This window comes from Desmodus rotundus, chromosome 7 (genome assembly GCF_022682495.2).
Source record: "Desmodus rotundus isolate HL8 chromosome 7, HLdesRot8A.1, whole genome shotgun sequence".
NCBI lineage: Eukaryota > Metazoa > Chordata > Mammalia > Chiroptera > Phyllostomidae > Desmodus > Desmodus rotundus.
In genome coordinates this window covers 36,914,697-36,941,070 of record NC_071393.1, presented here as the reverse complement: position 1 = coordinate 36,941,070, position 26,374 = coordinate 36,914,697, and the positions used below count along the sequence as shown (strand labels likewise).

At 35.5% G+C, this 26,374-nt stretch overlaps 1 protein-coding gene across 1 annotated transcript in view; it reads left to right on the top strand.

The window, feature by feature from the left end:
- The window catches only part of ARIH1 (ariadne RBR E3 ubiquitin protein ligase 1), a 130,386-nt gene that overhangs the window by 82,005 nt on the left and 22,007 nt on the right, over nt 1–26,374 (top strand). The window contains exons 3-5 of the mRNA XM_053927869.1: nt 10,314–10,458; nt 18,057–18,149; nt 18,650–18,705. Of these exons, the coding sequence (XP_053783844.1) occupies nt 10,314–10,458; nt 18,057–18,149; nt 18,650–18,705 (294 nt within the window). The remainder of the gene's footprint in view (nt 1–10,313; nt 10,459–18,056; nt 18,150–18,649; nt 18,706–26,374) is intronic.

Below are 26,374 nucleotides of genomic sequence, written 5' to 3'. Positions count from 1 at the left end.
GAAATTCATAAAAAAGCAAAACTAAGCTTTATTGCTTAAGGATGCATATTTAGGTGGCAGAAGTATAAATAAAAATACGATGGTGATTATCTCTTGGGAAAGAATAACTTCTTACTGAGAAGGGATACACTAGCAGTGTTCTTGCCCTGGATTGTCGTTACACACACGTGTTTGCTTAATAATAATATGTAAGCTGCTCTTTTATGTTTATGAACTTTTCTAGGATTATGTTATTTCACAATGAAAATAATTTTAAACTACACAGACACAGGAAATAGAACAACCTTAAAATGTAAGGTTCAGCTTATGTTTTGGCAGGTAGGATTAATAGTGGCTTTGGTATCTTGCAAATAGATCATAACATTTTGCCCAGACAGTTTCTTTGCTGTTTGCTAGGCTCTAGTATCACATCTGTCCTAAACTTAACTTCGATCATGTCAGTTCATTTTATCAACATGTACTGCCTTTGTGGTTATTCCTACCATATCAAAGGTATACTGTCTGACTTTTAAAATCCTTACATACTTTTACTCCATTTTGGATGTCTATACATATTCCTTTACACTCTTTTGGGACGCCCTTGGCTGTTGGGGTTGTGCTCACAGACACTGTGTACAGTTCTGTACATCATATTCAGCTTGTGTGATGCCCTCTGGATCTCTTTATTCTCTGGATTCTTACCACATTTACTGTTGTCATTTTGACTTATTGAAGTTAATTGCATTTTCTGTTATTTCCCTAGCATTTTCCTCCCATGTGTTGCATGCTTAGCATATCATACTACAAGTAGCTATCCCTCTCTTTCCTTGAAAGCAATTAATATTGCCACTAATTAGCATGATTTCCACATATTCCATTACTCTGTGAGGGAACTATGTAAAAATGGATCTTAATTGTAAACTGCCTTGTATTTTGATTGCTTATTCTTAGTTTTAGCATGGCTAGATTAAACATTTTAAGTCTCTGAACCTTTACAGCCTGAGGACATCCATTAAATATATTAAAATGTCATTATTAAAAGAATAAAAGGATGCTTCCGTTCATGAACTTGAAAAAATCATTTTTCTCTTTAATTGGAATCAGATCCACTATTAGGTGAATCCAATAAACAAGTAGTTTGTATCATTTTATTTACTAAGTTGTGCTACTCATCTGTGGGAAAAAGAAAATACCACTGAGCAGAGCAGAAGGTGTAGACTTCTTTGCATGCACACATTTGGACAGAGGATATAGAAGCCACTCTCTTAATTTTCTTTGAAGTAAAAAACAATGTTGGTTCTTGTTATTTGGGGGGCTGTAGTGTCTGGAGGAAATGAAAGCTTTGGAACTTCTCCAGGGAGCGGGGGGATGAACATTTGTAAATAAATTAACAGTTTTGGACACTGTACACTTGTTGAAGTTCCAGGGACGTCAGGTTAGAAGAATTCAGTAAAATGAGGTAATCATAATCAAGCCATAGAACGTGGGCAACTACCAGTGAACGTGACACGTGTGTCTTTAAGTGTGGCTGAAACACCTGTGAAACCAGGGTTTGTGTCTTCTGAAGACTCTAGTATGGAGTTTCTTCTCTGTTATGAAGGAAATAGTCATTTGCTTCTTCTGAAAATGTCTAGCATAGTTTCAGGTTTACATTGAAAGTTCATATAAAATAAAATCTTACTCTTCAAAATAACCTTTTGATTAGCAAAACGTTGATTACAGTTGAAGCTGGATTGTAGGTAAGTGTATAGGAGTTCAGTATACTGTTCTTGAGAGGGTCAAAAGAACAGCATGTGTACCGTGGGCCCTGCGTATTCATGAGCTTTGTGTCCACGGTTTCAGCCACATGTGGGTTGAAAATATTTAGAAAAAACATGTTATATTGCTCATGTGTGCTGTTTAGTTAGGCCTACGATGGCTGCGTATGTAGTGACTATTTTTGTTGTCATTATTTACTAAAGAATACAGTGTAACAACTCTTTCCATTGCATTTACATTGTATTAGGTTTTATAAAGGATTTAAAGTATACAAGAGGATGTGTGTAGGCTATGTGCAAATACACCATTTTATATGAGGGACTTGAGCATCTGGGGATTTTGGTATCCATGGAAGGTCCTGGAATCAATCCCCCCAAACACACAGATAGTGAGGAATGACTGTGTTTAAATTTTTCTGTACTAAATGGGTATGGGGGCTTTTATGGAAGATGGTGTAATTTTACTAATTCAACCTGAGAAGGAGTTATCATACTTCAGTTTCTCTGTGGTTAGTTTCTTTATACATTTGCTTTCATCATGGCTCAGAACCGAAAAGGATAAAGTATGGAGGAACAAACAAATGGCAGAAGGTTTCTCAAATTGTGCAGTAAGATTTTTGTACTGCAACTTGAAAATAATATTATTTAGTAGCTGCTTTGTCCAAGTCTCTTGCTTTAGAAGCTCAGGAGATTTTTAAAAAAATATATTTTATTTCTTTTTAGAGAGAGGGGAAGTGAAGGAGAAAGAGAGGGAGAGAAACATCGATGTGTGGTTGCTTCTCACGTGCCCCTTCCTGGGCACCTGGCCCTCGACCCAGGCATGTGCCCTGACTGGGAATTGAACCGGCGACTCTTTGGTTTGCAGGCCCGCACTCAATCCACTGAGCTACACCAGCCAGGGCAGGAGATTTTATTATCATGATGTTTTGTTTCTTTTTTTAAACTGGGTTAAGTTTTCCCCAATGAGGGAAAATTTTTTTGTCCATCTGAACAAGTATTCTGCATTTTCTTAAAAACACAGGGTCAGTATGTTTCCTTAGCTATAAATCACATGTATACATTAATTCTAAAATATGAAATAAATTTATGTTTTAGATTAGCATTAAAAAAACCTAAAACAATTTTTAGTGATGATAAAAAGATGACTTAATTTATTTTTGGTTGAACCATACTAAGCCACAGTAAATTATTGATGTTCTACTATTTTCATCTCTGTAAAAGTCAGTTTACATTTTTTATTTTTCAATTAAAGTTTACATTTACTATTAGTTTCAGGTGTACAGCATAGTAGTTAGTCAAATACTTACAAAAGTTACTACCTCAGTATTTTCAAGTACCTGCCTCGAACCATACATAGTTACTACAATATTATTGATTATATTCCCTGTACTAAAACAAACATTCCCATGTCTGTTTTGTAATTAGCAATCTGTACTTATCAGTCCCTTTACCTTTTTCACCCAGTCCACCAACCTGCTCCTCTCTGGCAACAGTCAGTCTTGTTTTCTGTATCTGTGAGTCTGTTTCTTTTTTGTTTGTTTGTATTGTTCTTTAGATTCTGCATATAAGTGAAATCATATGGTGTTTGTCTTTCTCTGACTGACTTATTTCACTTAGCTTAATACCATCTAGGTCCATCCATGCTGGTGCAGATAGTAAGATTTATTCTTTTTTATGACCAAATAATACCCATTCTATAGCCACCCCACAGCCTTTTTATTTGCTTGTCCGTTGATGGCACTTGGGTTGCTTCCATATCTTGACTATCGTAAGTAAACTTACACTGAACATAGGGGCATATATATATTTTTTAATTCGTGTTTTAAGTTTCTTCAGATTTATTGTATACCCAGAAGTAGAATCACTGAGTCAAAAGGCAGTTCCAATTTTAATTTTTTGAGGACCCTCCATACGGTTCTTCATAGTGGCTGCACCAGTCTGCATTCTCACCAACAGTACATGAGGTTTTCTCCACCTGCTCTCTGACACTTGTTTGTGGATTTACTGATGATAGCCATGCTGCCAGGTGTGAGGTGGCATGTCATTGTGGTTTTAATATGCATTTCTCTGGTGATTTCGTTACTTTGAGCAACTTTTCATCTGTTCATTGGCCATTTGTATGTCTTTGGAGAAGTGTTCTCTGCCCATTTTTTAATTGGATTGTTTGGGGGGAGTGTTGTGTGTGGGAGTTTTTTTATAAATTTTGGATATTAACCCTTACCAAATATAACATTGGCAAATACCATCTACCATTCGGTAGGTTATCTTTTTGTTTTGTTGTTGGTTTTCTTTGCTGTACAACACCTTTTAGTTTAATGTAGTGCCGTTAGTTTATTCTTTTGCTTTCATTGCTGAAGGAGATACCAGAAAAAACATTAAGAGAAATGTCAGAAGTTTTACTACCTATGTTTTCTTCTAGGAGTTTTAAGTCTTTGATCCATTTTCAGAAAAACCCAAAACTTTTAAAAGCAAGTTCTAATAGCCTTGTATAAGGCCTCATTAGTATTTTTTTAATGAAGGCTAAAAATCTTTCTTAAAAAAAAAAAAGTATTTTCTATCCCTAAGTCCTTATTTTTAGTTCTGTGGAATTCAGTAGAGTTTATGTGTGTGCTGATCATCTTAAATAATAATTTTAGTCATTCTTTTGAAGGAATTGCTTTAAAACCACTAAGGATTTAGTGAATCTTGTAATTTGTATGAATATTTACATTCTACTGCAGGAGCCCTCTTAACATTTTTATCAAAAGTAATGAATTTATAGGGTGGTTTTTTTTTTTGAGTCTAACAGTTTTACAAGGATTATAAGTGAAAAATAGTGCTTTAAACCCTGAGTTTCAGTCTTTCTCCACAACAGAAAAAACTTTTTACTATTTCTTAATAACTTGCTTATAGTGCCATCTATACTATATCTACTGATTTCTTTCTGTAAAATGAGGATTAAACTTTGAAACTGTGTCCACATGTAAAGACTGGGGAAAGCCTCTCGTGTGTCTTCCCATCATTCTATTTTATGCTATTTTAAGATGGTCATTTTCATACCTTATCTGTTATTTTGTTCTTACCAGTATGATGGCAGTTTTTATTCATTCATATGGCTTAAATCACTTAATCTTTTCCTTTGCTCCTCTGACATTTTCCCTTAAGTATACCTTTTCTAAAAGTGGAAAAAAAATACATCATTAGAAGCAGGTTAATGGGGCCAAAGGATAGTTGAAATGGCAGTTCCTGGAACAGATGCTGGTATCACAGACCTTTTTTAGTACTTTGTCAGAATGATAATTAAGGTATAGAATAATTGTTACTGTTTTGTTGTCTTACGAAATTGCAGTCTGGTACCCATGAAATGTCACATGAGGATATTGAAATAAAAATTATTTGGTCATTTAGAAGTAGAAGTATATATATCTACATGTTTACACATGGCAATGTCTGTCTATCTATAGTATATATAATATAAGGTATTCTTAAAATTTTGTGTATATGTGTGTGTTTTTGCTCCCTGTCAGGCTTAGAGCAATAGACTATTGACTTGTTATAAATATATAATGGGAGCATTAAAGACCTATAAGGAGCATTAAACTCTGATACTGAAGAATACCCAGTAGAAAAGCCCACTATGTAACTTAAAATTAGCTTAACATTTTTGCTTTTCTGATTCTGTTGTGAAAATAAGTACTTCATCAGTGGTCTTTCTATGAAGGATGAAGCCCTAGTAGCTTTTAACATAAATTCCTGCCCTGAGCAGTGTGGCTCAGTTGGTTGGGCATCCTACCACAAAGCAAAAGGTCACTGATTCAATTGCCAATCAGGGCACATGCCTGGATTGTGGCCCGGTACCCAGTTGGGGCTTGTGCGAGAGGCAACCAATTGATGTTTCTCTTTCTCCTTTTCTCCCTCCCATCACTCCCCCCCCCCCCGAAAAAAAATAAAATAAAAATTTCTAATGGCAAAAGTAACTATTGATTTCCATGCATACAGTGATTCTACAATCATTCAGAATTCAAAAAAAAGAAATACTAGCTAGTGATGTACCATTTCAACCACTTTTCTCTCCCCACAAACAAACATAGTTTCTAGGCTGTAACTGTTCCTGCCTTGAAATTTAATTTATATTACTTGGCATATATCTGTCTAGCAGTCAAAAAATGAAAAGTTAAGTTCTAGATAGTCTTTAGAGTTGGCTGATTAAGTGCTAGTTTGTTTAACTATATTTCTGTAAACATACTAACTGAACAGAAAGAATCTTAGAGAGAAAAGAGGATTTATAATCTCTGCTGTAATGTGTAGGCCATCTGAGAGCCAGGGTGAGGAAATTCTAATGGTGCTTCTCCACCACTGATTAACGGCTGGATTGAAGGGGAAACCACAGTGCTATTTTTTTGTTTTCATCAGTATGGTTTTCTCAGAAGGATGGGCAAGGGTTGCAGGAAATGAGGGAAGCAGTGTCCCAGGATATGCTTTGCTGCTGTGTACCAAAGTCAGTGAAGCAGAGAAAAAGTGTGTTAGCTCTTTAAACAAGGTGCTTGAACTGTAGTGTTTCACACTGAATCAGTCCAGTCTCTTTTCATTTTGGCTCGTTTTTCAGAAGCAAGGTTACATATAAAAGCCAGAAAACTGAAGGAACTTTCAGATAGTGACGAGGTAAACAATGTATGGGAAGTTAAGAATCCACTCATGTTCTTGAGCACAGCTGTAGTCCTTAATTACACTATCATAATTGAGGAGAGGGGTGCTTGTTCTTTTAAGGAAATTAAACAAAGACAGTAAGAGATGAGGGATTAAGGATGAACTGATAAAACCGAGTAGTACCATGAAAAATAAAATTCATAGAACTAAAAAAAAAAAATTGAAGAAACAAGTAATAATCTCACAGAACCTAAAACCACATTGGCAACATCAAGAAATAGAGCAGATACTATGAAAAGCAGAGACATGTAAGGCAGGAAAAGGATAGAGAATTAGCAGATGGTAGACACAGAGGACAAATTAACAAAGACTGCGTTGGGTACAAATCAAGCAGGATAGAGTCTTAATAACTAAAGGATCTTGAAGTAATTAAGATCTGAATGGCATTTCAGAAGAGAAAGTTAAATGCTAAGATAAACCCTATGGAACTACTAAAAACTTCAAGAATGAAGAAAGAAACCTATACATGTGCCAGTGGAAAAAGGATTTGAATTAAAAAATGAAAATTATTTTGACCATAGACTTCAATAACAGTAGGTACCACAAGAAAATGAATGCTGCCAACACAGAGAATATTGATGGGAGAACATGGTGGTGGGGGGAGAGGGGTTGGGCAAAGCGAGCATTTGAGTACATTTAAATGTTTGAATTATGTCTGAGTAATTAGAATAATCAATAATGTAATTAGTGAAAAAATTATAATCAACTGGGAAAAGGTCCAGGTAGTTTCATTTAAAACTCTAGGGTTAAGGGTATGGTCATTTAATACAAGGACAATCAATGTATTATTTAAAGTTGACAAACCAAGAAATAGGTTTAAGTATTGATTGTGTTATGTTTAATAAAAATACATTAGATTTCATTATCTTCCATATAACCATTACAGAGTCTTTGATGGACAGATCATGTAGTAAAAATAAAAGCAAAACAAAAACAAAATTTTAAGTGTTATATTTCTTGTAAAATGGTACTTAACCTAATAAAGAAAAAAGATTTGTAGGCCTACTATGCCTAGTAATATGAGTGGATTTTAAACTCCCCATTCTGTTTATCAGGGCAGTATTTGAAAATTCTTTTATAGCTTCTAGAATGGATCAAGAAGCTGTAAACTCCAATATATACTATCTTTAAGAAATATATCTAAAGCAGAGGAATTCAGATTTATTGCTGTCATTTATCTTTTAAGAAGTTACTCTCATTGCTTTCTAAAAAACATGAGTGCTTATATAATACTCCTCTAGACCTAAGACTATAATAATAAAATAGCTCCTATGAAGTTTCCATTCTAGCAGAGAAAACCTAGAATAAATAGTGATTACAGAGTTAGTAATGTAGTATTGGCAGAAGTACAAAGTACCAAGAAAATGTAACACTAGGGAAACTTACCTAATTGGGAGGTTGGGGGGTTAGGAGGAACTGTCAAAGAAAACTTATTTGAGGAAGTGAGGTTAAGCTGAGAACTAAAGGTAGAAGAAATACCTTTGAGTAAAATGGTTAGCCATTTAGATTAAAATGAAATCTAATCCTTGCTTTATTCCTTATTACACACAAAAAAATTTCCATGTGAATCAACAGTTTTAATAGAAACAGTTTAAAGGAAAGGCCTAAACCATGGATGAGTTTTTATAATCTTTGGTTATAGAAATCTTTTAAAGCTTGATATAAAATCCAGAAATCATAATGGGTCAGAAGATAATTTACCTACATAAAAATCATAAGTGGCAATTAAACACCTTTAAAAAAGATAGACAAGTTAGAAACTGGGGGATGAAAGCAAACCATGAGACAAAGGGTTACTCTTCCTATTTACATACTGAACTCATAAAATAATAATAAGATCTTCACAAAAGAATATGTTCAGCCTCACTGATAAAGGAATGCAAGTTCAGTCTATGTATGTTTTCCCCCATCAGATGAGCCAAGATTCTAATCTAGGGTTGTTTCTATGTGGAACAGCTTAATGTCCCTCAGTATAATGTTGTTTAAGTAAATTACAGTACTTGGAATTAAAGTACATGGTATATTGCTATGGAATATTACGCAACAAAACAACCCAATGTGGACCAGTGTTTATTGACAAAGATGCCTCGTAATATTGTTTAGTAAAGAAAGTAAGTTATAAATCTGCAGTACAGCATTATTTTTACAAAATTATGGGCATGTGTCTATTTTGCTGTGTATACATAGATTGCTGTGTAGAATTTTTACCAAAGTATTAGGAGCCACTGATTTTGTATAGTCAAGTTTTGGATGACAGAAGTTGGTCTTGACTTGTGAGCATGAGTATTTTTCTTTAAGGTGTTTAATTTGTTTACCTATTTATATTTAGCGTTAGCTTCATATGCTTTCTATTTAGATAAAATGTAGCATTTTAGGCTTTCTCAGAGATAGAACTTGCAGGAAAGCATTTGACATGCTGCTCCATATATATTTTCTTAAGATTATTTGTCTCTAGAGAGAGGGAAAGGGAGGGAGAAAGAGAGGAAGAGAAACATGGATGTGAGCAGCATCAGTTTCGGTTGCCTTTCCCTAACCAGGGATTGAACCTGCAACCCAGATGTGCCCTGATTGGGAATTGAATCGGTGATCTTTCCACTTTGCAGGACGACGCCACACCAGTCAGTGCTGCTCCATATACTTTGATTAGTTGAGTCATCAGGGACAACTTTAACTTTCTAATAGAGTTCCCTTTTATAGTGTTGACATCTTGATTGATAGCTTGACCATTTTATTGAAACTGTAGTCCAAGTATGTATTTATAAAAAGATATGCATTAGTCTTGGGAGAGTGTTCCCGTTTGAATGATTTCTTTTCTGGAGACCTAGTAAGTGCTTTGACACAAAGCCTGAACAAGGTCTTTATTAAAAATATTGGAAATCTCTTGAGTATTGATTTTTTTTAAACCATAGAACCTTCTGTTTGTAAAAAACATTGTAGTTATTGAAACCTAATTTTTACAAGTTAAAAAATATGACCAGATTCTATGTTAATAGTTTTGATGGTTATATTGATTTACAGATTGAAAGTGGTGGTGGTAGTTTTTTAACCTATTGCATTCCCTTTAGAATATTAAGATATTAAGGAGAACAGAGACCATGTCTTGGCTGATTTAATGGGACATATTGTGCTAAGTATTTACCACTGTCTTCTGTCCAGCCAGTTGCAGTTTACTTGAAACCCTGTAGGTGGTACTTGGCATGTCATGCTTCCTGATATCTTAAGTAGTGAACTGCCTCTGTATGTTTAGATACGTGTTTTATGGAAAGCTGATAGATACATAGACAGATACATAGACTACTTGATAGAGTAACATTTTAAGATATACTTCTTATTTTCTCTTTTCTCCCTTTTTCTAGTAAATTAAAAAGTATTTAAAAATTTAAAAAGCAAGTTTGTTTTGTAAAATGAGAGTCCTATAAATAATTTCATTTTTTAAATTTGTGGGGGGGTGGCTGTGCTTGGTGGTTTACTTGCTAATATATTTAAACTGGTATAATTAAGATTATTAATAAAATGACTTGTAAAAAATATAGCCTAGCTTTTTAAAATAAAATAGCATTACTACTCATAAAGTACCACTAAAAGATAGTACAACATTCATGCTTAAGTTTTAGTTGTAGTACTGTTAAAATACTAATAGCTTAACTTCCCAGAATAAACGCAAAGTAAGAAATACCAAATAGCAACAAAAACTCAGTCTGCTTTCATACTTACATACCTCCGTTTGCTACAGTTTATAGCCATAAGCTCATTTCCTCTGAGCAAAAAAGGTTATAATCTTGGTTTATTTTAATTTAGTTCATTGGTTTTCCCTGTAGAAAATCCGGTTTTTGGAGAGCTCTAACAGTGTGCTATTGCTGGGCTCTCATCCTTTCTGTTTAAATAATGCAGGTACTTTGATGGAAACCTGGAGAAGCTCTTTGCTGAGTGTCATGTAATTAATCCAAGTAAAAAGTCTCGAACACGCCAGATGAATACAAGGTCATCAGCACAGGATATGCCTTGTCAGATCTGCTACTTGAACTACCCTAACTCGGTGAGTATCTGGTAGTTTAAGGCTAGCACTGACTGTATTTCAGAGGGTAAATCAGCTTTTATAACTAAAACAAAGAAAGATCTGGGAGTCTGGGATTGTATAAAGCAGTAACCTATTAACACATTAGGGATGAAGAAAGAAAAGAGAAAGAATAAGACCCTGTTCTGGCCCCCTTCTCCCCCTTTGTTTTTTAAAGCTGCAATTTATCCAAGTTGTCATTGCACATCTAAATCTTTTCTGAACTTATTTACCACCATGGAAGAATTGTGTAATAGGCAGTGAGTAGAATTATTTTTCATCCAAATTAAAACAGATTTATAACAAAGTTTTTAAAATATATATCCAGCCTTAGCCGAGTAGCTCAGTTGGTTAGAGCATCTTCCAGATATGCCAAGGTTGTAGGTTTGATCCCCAGGCAGAGCACGTACAAGAATCAACCAATGAGTGTATAAATAAGTGGAGCAATTAATAGATGTTTCTCTCTCCTTCTCCCTCCCTCTCTCCCTCCTTAACTGCCTTTCTCTCTCTCAAATCAATCAATAAAAAAATAAACAAAGTAAATAAAATAAAATATATATCCAGAACACATATAAAATGTCTCTAATGCTATTTCACTAGGGAGCTTTTATAACAAAAGATTTTCACTTATACATATCCGTTCTAATGGAGGTTCTTAAATAAAGCAAGGGATGCCAGAGTTGGAGCAGATACTAGGACTAATTAATTGATATTTCTCTTAAGTAAAAATATCCTTTTTAAAATCTGTTGAATTTAGATGATTTACGTTAGAGTGTATAGTAGTTTTAAGCTTAAATAAACATAATCTTCCTATGAAAGTTGTACTTTATTAATAACCTTGGGAAAATAGTATTTGTGGCAAAGATATGTTTAGTTACTTGGAATTTACCTGTTAAGATGTTTGAAGATATCTAAAAAATCACTTAATTCTACAGTAATTACAACTATTTTGTTTATGTTCTCTGCTTTCATAGATAAGCATCTCTAATATAGAGTTTTATATGTTTATCTCTGAGGAGGCTCATTTTGCAGGGAACCAATTTTTCTACATGTACAAATGTTTAGAAAAGAGATTTTAAAAGAAAATTAATTGAGAACTCATGTGTTAATATAATTTAGTTGATAAAGTGCTGAATTGAATCTCCAAATTCAAGTTTTGAGCATAGCTCTAACAGTAGGTATTTGACTTCGGGTAAGAAGTCATTTAATCTCATTGAGTTTCAGTTTTATCTTTCAAATGGGTTGAATAAGACATTCTTTCAAATCTTTTAGCCTGAGAATTGTATGTATTCCCTTTCTTTAAATCACAACCCTACCTTGAGTATTAAAAAACACACTTAGCACTACCATTAAAAATACATTAAATTCATGTTTTGACCATTTTATTATCCTTCTTTAACAGATTCTCTTTCCCAGTTGACATTTATATACTGTTTAAAGTTTAAAAACGTCTGTGAAGTAACAGGTAGACTCACATAATTTATCCCAGGTTATACAAAGTTTCCTTACTCTTTGGCATTTTTCCTTTTACTCTGTTATAGCCATTTTCTCCTTAGTTTAATTTTTTTGTTGTTGTTTTTTTTTTCTCCTTAGTTTAAGTTTTAAATGGAATTTGAGTATTGAAGGTATGTGCTTACAAATATCCCTTTTAACTTTCTCAGTGCCTTTGGTATTGTTTAACACTCTCAGACAATTAGAACTGAAAATCATGGCTGGAGATTTGCAATGTAAATTTTGCTTGCACTTGTAACTGATGACTGAGAATTCACCATTCATTTCTTCATACATTCAATACAACAGATCTATTCTAGTGTATAAACACAATGGAGAATACAGGTATGCCTGTCTCAGATGACATATGGGTTAGTTGGGCAGATAAGTAAAACACCATATTAGAAAGAATGGTAAACACTTTAATAAGACATGATACTGTGGGAACAAGTTGGGGAGAGCCCTAACCTCATTTTGGATCAGAGAAGACTTCACAAAGGGATTGACGTTTGAACTAAGCTCTGACGTGGTGGTGGTTAGGAAGGCAGTTAGGCTCATCACTATACCACCAGTGCCTCTGGTAGTTAGGAAAAGGCAGCAAGCAATATAGAAGCCAAGAAGAGAACATACTTCCAAGAACAGTAAACAGTGCTAAAAGCTCCAGTGAAAATAACTGAAAAGTGAATTTGGAATTAACATGAAGCTTACTGGTGATTTTGGGAAGTTATTTTTTAACATGGTAAGATGTAAAAGCATACTGCATTGGCTGAAGGGTCATTGACTCGAAGGTGGGAAAGAAAGTGGAGGCAGTAAATATAAACAAGTTACTCTTTTAAAGAAAGTTTGGCTATTTAAGTGGCAGGACAAGAAAGCCAAATAGCAACATGGTTGGAAAGTAAGTTTTAAAGAGTTACAGAAACTGCCAGCATTATAAAATGTAATCATGATAAAACTAGGGCTTCTTTTCTCATAGTTTTTAGACTACCATAGAGGATAGTTTTAACCTCTTCAGTTTAGAACGAAATGACACCTGAGATTCTTCTTTCAAGCGTTATTAATTGGATGGGTGATTTCTTTACTTGTATAGCTCTTCATGTTTCTGTTTCCACTACTGTGTTCAAACACTGATACTTGAATTTTATTAATGTATGTCTTCAACACCTTTGGCCATCTAAGAAAGCAACTTCATATGTCTTTGTCACATGAAGACAGATGTTTTACTAAATGCTTCTGATAGCTTGATTTATATGACACTTTGGAGTTAACTCTCCTGGGTAGTCAAAACAACTGCCCGAGACTGTGGAGCACCTGAGAAATTGATGGACTCTCTCTTCCCACCCCCAGCTCCCCCACCCCACATGGCAACTTTATAATCAGTTCAGTAAAATCTAGCTGTACTAACCTCTCATTCTACTAGAAAATATATTCAATAGATAGCTTGGGCTACAATATCTCATTTTTATAAAGTAAAGAATTTGTATTTCTAAGAATAAGATTTGCTGGATAAAGGCAAAGTTGAAGCTTGTGAGGGTAACCTACCCTCCACCCCCGCCCGAGTACTTCTGATTCTTTTTCTCCCGAGTACACGGAAAATGGGGGGTCTAAGTCCAGCCCTATCCTCCTTCTCACTCATTCCATTTCACAGCCAAGGGCACTGATATTCTGATTGTCTGCTCTGTTTTTAGCAAGAACACACCTTCAACTTTAGAGGCAACTTCTGATGAAGGAAAGATAATTCTTAATGTTCTTAAGGCTGTTTGATATTAGTTGCCGTGTATGAAATGATGGGGATAAATGAAACCTTTAAGAGTGTGTATTCTTTAGTTCTTTTTCTTCAGAACCATTAATTTTTGTTGTAGGCAATATTTCATATATTCATATATTTTTACTGTATTCTTGGAAATACTTATTTATGAAATAAATAGGGATAAGTTTGATGAAAAAATAATTGGTCTGCAGAGTCTGAGAAAGGCCCAGGGAACCAAGTAAGTAAGCATAAGTTAGCAAGGGACAAGTGTGTCAGAGGGTGAGGAGGGAAGCAGAAATGAGACAGACAGGAGGATACTCGGATATGCCCGTGGTAGTGACACAGCTGTTGAGCACAGTGAATACGTCTTTATACCACAGGGCGACTTTTGCTTTATCTTATCTATAGATGTGTGTATGTGATTTATTTTTCATGTTTATCTTAGTCTTGCCTGTGTAATTAGAAAAGTTATGGAAACAGTGTCTTTAAAGAATAAAAAGCTTTCTTTTTATCTTTTGATCTTATATGGGCCCTGGTATGAAGTCCCAAAGGTAGAGAGAGATACAGCCTTGTAGTTATCACTTAGTAAACACTGTGACCTTTAATCTCTCAGTCTTAAGAATTCTTATTTGAAAAAAACAAAGCACATGAGAATGTGTATGTTTTAAAATTAAGAATAAAACATTTAAAAATTGTTGTTTATATTACCTTACTGTATTTTGTCCTTTACAGAATACCCTTTCTCATTATAGTCTTGAAAATCCAATACTTTTCATATGATCTGCTAACAAGTTAGTGCTAGATCTCCTTCACTGATAGGGAATAATGGGAATAGACTCTCTTGTTTCCCAGATCTTTTTTGTATAGATGAGAACATTGATTTCCCAAATATATACCTTCACTTGTTTTTTTATTCATTGAAGTGTTTTATTTGCATGTATGCATTACAATTCTAGAAAAAGAATCCCAGAATTTTCTCTCCTGTGTGTTTTCCTCTTGCTTCTTCATGATCCATGATGTCTGCTGAGGTTCTCCGTACAGTGAAACCACACTGACTAGATGGGAGCAGTTGGTCTATTTTTCTAGATCTTCGAGTTACACATCAAATCAGGAGCTGATCACTGGACACTTGTTTAGCCTGCCCATGAGGTTCACAACAATTTTCCCAGCTCTGTGATCAAACCTGGTGTTTGCCTCTCTCTCTTTTTTTCTTTAGCATTGTTGATGCTTTTGGAAGCATCAGCCAGGACATGGTGGCAGCACAAAACAAATGACCGAAAGAACTACTTTCACTTGGTTTGTGAATGGTTTGGATCATTGTCAGTCTGAGTAGCACCGTATTTTAAACATGATAAATACTTTACATTTCATTCAGTCTGTAAAACCAGTCTCAGGACTTGTATACATTTTCTTCCACAGTTGCTTCTAGGCATTTTTTATGTAGTTGATGTGTTATAATACAGAATTTCATATTCTGTTTGCATCTAATATCAGTAACATTAGAAAATTTCATAATCGTATTCCAAATAACAGCTAATTAGAAAATGTATTGGAGATTGTCAACAAGTAAATTGGACAAAGGGTTAAAAAAAAGAAAATGGAATGGAATAAAATATACCACTTATAAGAGCCACAGAAAGAATAAAAGCTAGAAATAAACATGGCAAGAAATGTGAAAACTCCATACGAAGAAAAATAAATACTAAAGGAGATAAAAGGATGACTTGAGAATTTGGAAAGATGGAGTAATAGTAAAATATTGGAAAGGAAGAAGGATTGATGGGCATGGGGAGAATTAGCCTTACCAAATGCAAGGATAGATAGTGCAGTGGAACAGGATAGAGTTAAATATGCATTAATTAATGGAGAGAATTTAGTGTATTATAGAGAAGACTTTTCAGATCATGTGGATTACTCAGTAAGTGGCGTGTTGGAATAATTCAGTAGACATCTGGGGTGGAAACTTAGATTTCTACTTAACTCTTAATATCAGTTAATTAATTTAGAAGCCATACATTTTAAAACAAATACATTTTGCTACAAAATAAAGAGCTTCTGCATGGCAACAAAATATGAATATTCAAAATTGAAACTGGAAGGAAAAAAACTTTTTCATGCTTATAAATGGCCAATTTTCTAAGTCAGCAAAAATCCCTACCAAATCATTAAGAAAAGCCTCATAGAAAAATGGGCAAAATAGGTAAAGAGAGTGCACAGAAAAAAAACAACCTTAAATCTCTTCTCAAATGTTTAAACTTAATCATATTGAATTAAAATTTAATTAAGTTAATTCATTTTTATCTGTTCCATTAGCAAAGATTAAGGAGGTAGTAGTATACTTTGTTGACATGTGTGAGAAACCAGGTTGTCTTAAACATTGCTACAAGTTGTCTTAAAAATTGCTACAACCTCTTTGAATGAAGCCTGGTAGTAATCTATCAAATTGTAGATGTATACCTTTTATTTTATTTGTACAAATTTGTGCTAACATAGAGTGGTATGGTCACAAAGATGAATATATTTACCAATGTAGCAGTATAGTAGGCAAAAAATAGTCTAACTCTCCATTAAATCTATTAAATAATAATTAAAAAAAAAAACTAAGGTGCAGAATCAAGTGTGAGGTGCTTTACTGTGTGTACCTGTAGGCATTAGAACATCTCTGGGAGATGATGTAAGATATTAGAAATAGTGATTACTTCTGGGTAGAGAAGGAGAGGACAAGGATGGGGAAAAGGGAGACTTATTTTTCAAAATAAACTTCATACTATTAAATATTTTTTTTAACAGTGAGCCTATATTATTCATTTAAAAATGATTTAGTATAAAAATCTTAAAGTATTCTTAAAATATGGTAACTATTATCTTTTAAAAATATTGTCCTCTAGACTCTAATATTAAAGTACTTTTTTCATATCCCATTACAAAATATAGTGTGCTTTATTTAGCCATTCTTAAAATAATAATATTTAAAATCATATAATATTAGACCAAGATGTTACTATTTTTCTTAGCTTATCTGAATAAACCCTTTGGTTTCTGTAATAATTATTTTCCAAGCTGTATTTCACGCAGCTTCATTAAGTTGTATATTTGTTTGGCATTTTATTTATTTTTGTCCTCATCTGAGGACATTTTTTTCATTAGTTTTAGAGGGAAAGGAAGGTGGGAGGGGGAAGAAACAATGATTGGTTGCTCCCATAGGCTTGCGGCCTGGGATTGAACCCACAGCCTTGCAGTGTAGGGGACAACACTGTAACCGAGCCACACTGGCCAGGGTGGCATATTTTAATAACAGCTTATTGAGATAATTCACACATCATACAATTTACCTATTTTAAAGTATAGTCACAGTTGTGTAGCCATTCCCACAGTCAATTTTAGAACATTTTCATAACCCCCAAAAGAAACCATGTATTCTTTTAGAGTCACTTCCCATTTTCTCCCTACCTCCCAGTCCTAGGCAACCACTAATCTTTTTTTTTTCTGTATGAATTTGCCCATTCTGTACCTTTAATATAAATGAAATCAAACAATATGTGGTCTTTGTGCCTGGCTTCTCTCACTTACCATGATGTTTTCAAGGTTTATTTGTGTTATATGGTATGCATCAATACTTGATTTCTTTTTATGACTGAATAGCATTCCATTATATAGATATTCCATATTTTGTCTGTCGGTTGGTGGACGTTTGGACTGGTTCCGCTTTGGAGCTGTTGTGGATAACGTTGCTGTGGGCATTTGTGTGTATGTAGGTTTTTGTGGGGACATGTTTCTCTTGGTTGTGATTTAGGAGTGGAGTTGCCTGGTCGTATGGTAACTCTGTGTTCAATGTGAGAAACTGTTTGAGTGTTTGCCAAAGTTCCTGCACCATTCTACACTCCTCCCACAGTGTATGAGGGTTCCAGTTTCTCCACATGCTTGTTAACACTTGTTACTGTCTGTCTGTCTTATTATACCTGTCCTAGTAGGTATGAAGAGGTGCCTCATTGTGGTTTTGCTTTACATTTCGCTGGTGGCTAAGGATATTGAGCATCTTTTCACATGCTTATTGGTACATGGCATATTCTTATATTGAATGCAAACTTAACTGTCTTTCAAAAAATTTTTAATTTATAAATATGTACTGTAGATACATTTCTCATTGTTCTGTGTTCAGTGTATTTGCTTGTCTAGACTTACCACCTAGAAGTTCTTTTAGGAGCCTATCTATCCCGTCAAACTAGACATTTCAGCCACTATGAGAAATGTGATCTAATAGAGCCTTATTTTAAGAAACTATGTAATATAGTGATTTTTCTGATAATATCTTTTACAAGTCAATGTATTATTTTTGTTGCAGTATTTCACTGGCCTTGAATGTGGACATAAGTTTTGTATGCAGTGTTGGAGTGAATATTTAACTACCAAGATAATGGAAGAAGGCATGGGACAGGTAAAGATGCCATTTTTCAAATTTTAGTTTTTGTTGCATTTCCTGCAGCATTTAGACTCTTGTACATTCGTAAACAGGTGAAGCGTTCTGCATTATGAATTGAGTGAGAACTTTTTTCTAGATCAAAACAACTAAAAGAAAATCGAGGCTTTTTCCCTATTTATAACGTGACATTCCAGTTAAAGAGTCCAGTTCAGGTACTGTTTTCTCAGTGGGCCTTAACATTTGTGTATATCAGGCTAAACTTGTTGAGCAATTTTGTCATATCTCTTGCTTTTGCTTTTCAAGTTTTATATTGAAAAATCAGTTTAAGTCAATAGTTGTAGTTACTTTATGGTGATAAAACACATTCATGCACATACAGTTCCTTTAATAGCAAGGGGACATTTGAGATCCTATAAATGTTGAGGTATCTTAGAACCTAGCGAAGTGCCTGGCAATGGTAAGCATTCAGTAAATATTTGTTGAATGAAGACAGTTTAAATTTCAATCTTTTTCAGACTATTTCGTGTCCTGCTCATGGTTGTGATATCTTAGTGGATGACAACACAGTTATGTAAGTATTTATGATAGATTCTGCATGTTAAATATTGATTAGTTGATTCAACCAAATTAATTTTTGTTCAGCACCTCAAAGGAGGTGGGATTTCTAAAGTCAGAAGAGATTTTCTAGTCTACATTCCTTTGTGGTACAAAGGCCTGCTAGTTCTCACAGTGGAGTCCTATGACCACCAGCGACAGCATCACCTAGGAACGTGTTAAGAATGCACATTCTCTGGGGCGAGGCTGCTGTGGGACCCTAAGATGCACTTCGGTGTCATCCACACTCCCACCTCCACCCCAAGGGACCTGAGGCAGTTGCACCCTCACACTGACCTGCCAGTGATCTAGGGAATTTTTCTCCTTCCCTCACTTAATTTGCGTCACGCCCAAAAGACCAAGAATCCTGCAAACTGACAGGAGTGCTTGGTGAGCAGGCTGGTACCCAAATCACAGGTCCTTTTCACAATTCTAGGCCTTGTTCATCTAAAGTTTTCCCAGGTCCTCATCCTCTCTCTCCTTTTAAGATAACCCTGCCCTCCCTCCTTGGTAGCCACCTGTTCCCTGCAAGCAGGGAATGGGAGGCACAAGTTATTTCCAGATTGCATCTGTATCTCTCTTGTGCGTTACTCTCCATTGGCCACACTTCTCTCTCTCTACCCCGTCCCCACCCACCCACTGACCTCACACAAAAAAAAAAAGAAAAAGAAAGAAAGAAAGAAAGAATCTACACTTTTCAGGCCTAACTCCAAACTTAACTGAATCAGAAAATCTGGGATGCGGCCCAGTAATCTCTCCTAGTGTGTTTCTGATGCATACTTAAGTTGGAGAATCACTGTCATAGCCTTTAATTTCTATAATCTACTCGTTTCCAGTAAAATCGTCTTCATCCTCCCAGCCACCCACCCCTAAGCCCACCACCCTAGGCCAACTCCAGGTCTACTCTATTGGAGAAGATCTTTGCAAAATCATCTTTTTCTACCTTTTCCTAAAATACTGTTCCTCAGGGTTCTGTTCAACCCCCTATTTCTTCTCACCGTATACACTATTCCTAGGCATACATTGGAAATTCGCAGATTTAAATCTTTAGATCACCTCTCTTTTGAGCTGGGGATCCAAATATCTCTCTGCCATTCAGGCATCTTTGTTTGTATATTCCTCAGGCTTTTATTTGGCTAGCCGTCTTATTACTTCCACCACCACCAAAATCATTTTTCTTGCTTTTCGATCTCAAAGAATGACACCACTGTTTTTTTTTTTTTTTTAAATAAGTAGTTTTTTGTTTAAGATTTTGTTTATTTGTAGGGAGAGGGGAAGAGAAGGAGAGAAACTTCGATCGGTTGCCTTTCACATACCCCCATCTGGGGACCTGGCCTGCAACCCAGGCACGGGCCCTGACCAGGAATTGAACCGGTGCCCTTTGCTTTGTGGGACGACACACAAACCACTGAGCTACTGCTGTCCCGGGAACACTGGGTGTTATAAAAGGCTTGCCTAAATTGGAAACCTTGATGATATCCCCAATTTCATTGTTTCTTGCACTTCCCAGAGACGTTCTTACACCAAATTCTGTTAATTCCACATCCTAATTACCCTTAAACCCATCCATTTCTTTGTTCCTTCTGCCATTAACCTGATTCAGGTCATACTATGTTTTAGGTGCGGATCTTCAGGTGGCCCCTGAGTGATTTCCTTATACCCACTTGTATCGCCTTCCAGAAATGACTTCCGCTGTTTTATATTGCTTGCCTGTGCCGCTTCATCTTTTGCCTCACCTTTTCTCATGTTCTCTGTTCTAGCCATGTAGAACGTGGTTGATTGAAAGTACTTTGCATTTCATTTGTATTTGGTATGGTTGGAATTTGTTTACTTTTGTCTCTACTGTTTCCTGACTTTCTTACATGCAATACTCTGTTTTATTTTTAAGTTATCTTAACCTACTCATCTTCTTAGTCATTCTTCAGGCCTAAATTTAGATTTTCATTTTGATTTGGGCAGAAATACTGTGTGCTCCTTAGCTCCCCCATATTTTCCTTACCATGTATTTCCATGATTTCCCATATTCTTGTCTTTATTCCTTCTTAGGCTATAAGCTGCGTGACCCCAGGTACACTATTCATGTTGACTGAATCCTTTGTTTATTTTCATTTAGGATGTGTGGCTCTAACCTTGGAAACACCACTGGAAGTCTTTGTTCACTCTCAGTGCTTCTCAGACTTAAATCCTTAAGATTAGTGAGTCAGTGGATTTGCCTTTTTATTCCTTGGTGACAGATAATAAAATGGACTTTTCAGCTAACTCGATATATTATTTTTTATTCTGGAATAGTTTCTTTCATGTTTTGTCAGGTCTATTCACAGAATTGTAAGCTAATACTTCCATAGTATAACTTTGTAAATATTTCATAAAATCAAGTAGTTGAATTGATCTACAAAGAGGTTAAGTCTGTACTGCTCCAAGAAGGATATTCCAAACATCCAAGTCAGATATTTATTTTTAACATTCTGTTGGTATCTTAAAAATCATGAATAGGATTGTGAAGCTGCCTAGACCAGGGGTGTCAGACTCATTTTCACCAGGGGGCTCATTAGCCTCACGGTGTCTTCAAAGGGCCGAATGTAATGTCAGCTCCTTAACAATGAAGGAGTAGTTACATTTATACAGCCCTAAAATTATTTTGGCCCTTTGAAGGCAGACGAGAGCCTGGTGTGTCCCCCGGTGAGAATGAGTTGGGCACCCCCGGCTTAGACTAGACCCTTATGTGAAGTCTAGTGGTCTGTACCAACCATCTGAAGCAAGAGACAAACTAAACTTCCACATGTATGTGAATCACAGCATAGTAGAGCATCTCATCTTTTATAATAGAAAAACAACATTTTTATTTAATTATAACAGGCTTAATTTCCTATTTATTGATTTTTCCTTTGCATGTATGTTCGTTTTACTAACCGCCCAGATTAAGGTATAAAACTTTCAGTACCCAGAATGTTCATTCTGTGTTCCTTCCCAGGCAGTATCCATCTCCCCTCTGCCACCTGTCCTGTCCTCTGTCACTGTCACTTAGTTTTGCTGGTTCTTGAATCTCACTTAAATGGAATCATGTAGCATGTACTCTTTTTTTTTTTTTTTTTTATGAGTATCTGCTTCAGTTGGTTAACTAATGTATTGAGATATGTGCATGTTGCCAGGTATCTCTGCATGTTTATGGGTTAGTTTTTGTTGTTGTTAATACAGCTGTCTCTTTCTCCTGATAATAGACATTTGAGGTTTTTTGATTTGTTTTGGCTACTGTGAAAAAGCTACAAAGAATATTCCTATATGAGTCTTTAGATAGGTATGCACTGATTTCTTTTGGCTGTATACTCATAAGTAAGATTTTTAGATTTATTAGATACAGCCAAATAGCTTTCCAAAGTAATGGTACCTTCACTTCCAGTTATGTTTGACTGCTTTCTCTAGTCCTGTTCACACCTGTACCACTTTTTTTTTTTTTTTTTTTTTTAAATTTTAGCCATTCTGGTGAATGCATAGGAATGTCTCATTGTGGTTTTAATTTGCAGTTCCTTCCTGGATAATCATGTCAAACACCTTTCCATTAGCAATTTGGGTATTCCTTTCTATGAAGTGCTCAATCAAGACGCTTGCCCATTCTTAAAATTTTGTTAACTTTGTAAGAATTCCTTAAATGTTCTGATAATGAATCTTTTGTTAGGTATGTGTATCACAACTGTTTTCTCCAATGTGTGGCTTCCCTTTTCTTGAAGATTTTTGATAAATAAAAGTTTTCATTTAAATGGCATCTAATTGCCTGGCTGGTATGGCTCAGTGGATTGAGCACCAGCCTGCGAACCAAAGGGTCACTGGTTCAATTCCCTGTCAGGGGACCTGCCTGGGTTGCAGGCCAGGTCCCTGGTTTGGCGTGCGTGAGAGGCAACCACACATTGATCTTTTTCTCCCTTTCTTTCTCCCTCCCTTCCCCTGTGTCTAAAAATAAATAAAATCTTTAAAAAAAATAAATGGCATCTAATTTATCATTTTTCCCCATTTATTATTATTGCTACTTAAGAAATTTTTGCTTACCTCAAGGTTGTATTTTTAAGTCAGTCCACTGAGATTTTGTGGAGAATGCTTCAACAACATGACTTCAGAGTTCTGTGTCTCATAGTGGAGTAAATTGAATGCCCAGTCCTTTCTCTGCGTTGAAAGAAAAAAACACTGCTTTAGTATTCTAGGTAGGAAATTTAGCTCAGAAGCTGTAGAATACTGTCTTAAAATACATGCTTAAGGCATCAGAGCTCAGGTATATACTGAAATAATTTCCTAGTGTTACTGAAATGAAAAATGACATGATTTATCAAGTTTTAGTAGTTCATAAGATAAAGTGTATAGTAGATAGTAAATTACTGATAATTACTAGTTTAAACTTTAAAAATGCTTTCAAACTGTAAATGTAAACTTAACAGGTTGGAGGGAGGCAGATAAGGGTGTGGGAGGGTATGTGAAGTTGTGTAGGGCCTTAGAGGCCATGTTTTGGTTTTTGGCTTTTACTCCAAGACAGAGCCATGAGAGAATTTTGAGCAGAGGAGTAACATGGTCAGAGAGGGTTGCACTGGCTGTTGGTGCAAAAGGAAACTATTGATAATAAGTAGAAGCAGGGAGACTGAGACTGTTATGAGTCAGGGTTAGAGATGATGGTGGTAGGTATAGTCAGAGTTAGGTAATGGGGTATCAGAGAAAGAAGTGACTGTGAGATCATTTTGACCTTTGATTGTGATTAGGTGAATTCAGATGACAGTGAATTTATTTTAATTGAAGTTTGTTTTTTTTTAATGTACAAAGAGCTAGCATTATTTCTGTGGCAAGGTAGATGTCTTGAATGACTCATTCAAGGAAGTTTACTTAGTCCGACTTAAGCTTATATCCTTGGTGTACTGATGGAAGTAACTGGCAGTGCACATCGAGGCTGTATTTCCAGATTGCACCTTACCGGTTTGAGCAGATGTGGCAAGACCAAGAACCCTGGCTGAATTTTCTCAGGTGACTCCAGTAGAGCTGCTGGTGACCCATCTTGCTCTCTCTGCTGCAATGAGGCAAAAGGCTATATTCATTTTTAATGATCAGAAATTTGAGAAAAGGTTTAAATACCATACATTTACAAAAAAAGAGAGAAAAGGTCCAGATTCATAAAAATGTTGAGTAGTGTTATTCCTCCTGGGTGATAAGAGTTACAGGTGATTTTTATTTCCTCCTTTATGCTTACTTATAATTGGTATGTCAGAGGAAAACTTCTTAAAGAAAGGTATTTTATCATTATTCCTAAATTGAAGCATTACATTGATTTATTCAAGGTGCTGTATGAGCAGAAAACATGGTTTAGTACCTGGCATTCTAAAAAATAAATCCTTGACACTTGACTTGGGGTAGTAAATACAGAATACAACATACAGATGGTGTGTTATAGAATTGCACACCTGAAACCTATATAATTTTATTAACCAATGTCACCCCAATAAATTCAATAAACATTTAAAAATCCTTGTATTTAAAGTCATGTGGTTTCAAATTATAGCTCTCCAGTTATCTCAGTTGTAAACATGGAGAATTAACCCAAATTACAAGGTTGGTTAAATGCATCTGACACTGTACTCAGAATATATAGTGGACATTCAGTAGAAGTTATTTTGTCCACCTTTATAAAGAGCTGCCTTCCCTATGAGAGTTGGCACAACTACTATTTTCAACATAAATGATGGCAGCAGATCTTTCTCAAGAGAATTAGCTTACTAATATGGCCAGGATGACATTTGCCTTTTTTTGAATGCTTATTCTCAAGGGTGGGAGTTCACTTTTTCCCCCCTTCCCTATCACTGGATAAACTATGGCCACAGAATAATCTTGGCCACAGAACTATGGCTGACCTGTTCTCACCAGTCCTGATGGGCGAAGCAAGGCTTAGCTGCTTAGGCTAGAGGCAGGCAGCTGTAAGAAATCATTAGGGTTTGTCACATCAGAGGAGTATTCATGAGTAATAGAAGTATAAAATGTGTTTGGGAATCATAACATTTGACTATGGGTCTGGTTCTTTCCTTTTTTAAAATTAATGTATAAAATTAATGTATATTTCACATTTAACTGTTTAAAGTATATAATTCAACAGCTTTTAGCACATTCATAACGTGCAACCACTGCCACTATGTAATTCCAGAATATTTTCACCATCCCCAAAAGAAATTCCATAAATAAAATCTTTAAAAAGAAAGAAAGAAGGAAGGAAGGAAAGAAATTCATATCCATTAGTCATTCCCCAGTCCCTCCTCTGCTTAGGCCCTTACTACCACTCGTCCATTTTCTGTCCATTTAGATTTGCTTATTCTTGGCATTTTACTTAAATGAATCATATAGTGTGTGATCTTTTGTTTCTGGCTTCTGTCACCTATCAGAATGTTTTCAGGGTTCATGTTGTAACCTGTATCGATGCTTTATTCCTTTTTATGGCTAAATAATATTCCATTATAGGGATATTTCATATTTTTTCCATTCATCAGTTCTTGGATATTTGGGTTTTTTCACTTTTTGTGGAAACATTTGTAATATTACATGAACATTTTGTGCAAATTTTTTATTGACCACCCTTTTTTAATGCTCCTGGATATACATACTAGAAGTGTACTTGCTAGATCATACGATAATTCTGTGTTTAACTTTTTGAGGATCACAAAATATATTTGGACCTCAGTTTCAACATCTGTGAAATACGAAGGTTTACTCATTCAAAAAGTATTTATTGAACACTTTCCACAGGTCCAGCACTGTGCCTGGACACAAGGGATCCTTTCGTGGAACTTACTGTTTCGTTTGGGACAGGGGAGCAGGAAGGGCGATATTAAACACATTGTACAGATAACAACCTAATGAAAATTATGACAAACTCTATAAAGGAGAGTTTTATAAGGTGCCATGAGAACTGAGGGTGGTTCTACATCTAGAGTGGGGTAAGGAATTGCCAGAAAAGGCCTCCTTGAAGAAAAAAAATAGCAGCATTTAATATTTATTGAGTGCTTACTGTTTGCCAGGTACTGTTCTAGTCTCAGAAGTCTGTTTTTGCTATCCATATTACAGATCAGTGAACCGAAAAATGTAGAGGTCAAAGAACTTACCCTCAGTTCATAGCTAGTAAATTTTGAAGCCAGTATTCCGATCTAGGTGGTCCTACCATCACGATATTCTTCCCTATCCTCTCCTAGCAAAAGCCTCTGAGGAAGGATGGTGCTCACTGTTTTGAAAGAACAAAGATGTGACAGGTGTACACTGAGAGTGACACAGGACAGGGTGGGAGAGCAGTGGAATAAGAAGTTCAAAAATTAGATGCGGCCAGGTTGTACAAAAATTTGTCCATTTAAAAGGTTTTAATGAGGTTGGGCTATATTCCTGTTTGATTACAGTTCTTAATGGCTTTGTTAGTGCTTCATCTTTTTCTGCTTAACACATCCTTATAAGATACGCAAAAGTTTTTACCATTAAAACTAATGAAACTTAAGCTTCAGGGGTGTTCACTTTCATGGGTTCCTGTGTTTTCTAGAAGTTGTTGTGAATTATAGAGTTTTCTAGGTGGACAAGAGAGGCCAGGTTGCAGCCAGTAAGTATTTATGGTAAATTAACAAAAGATATCAGAAGAAGAAGGCCCG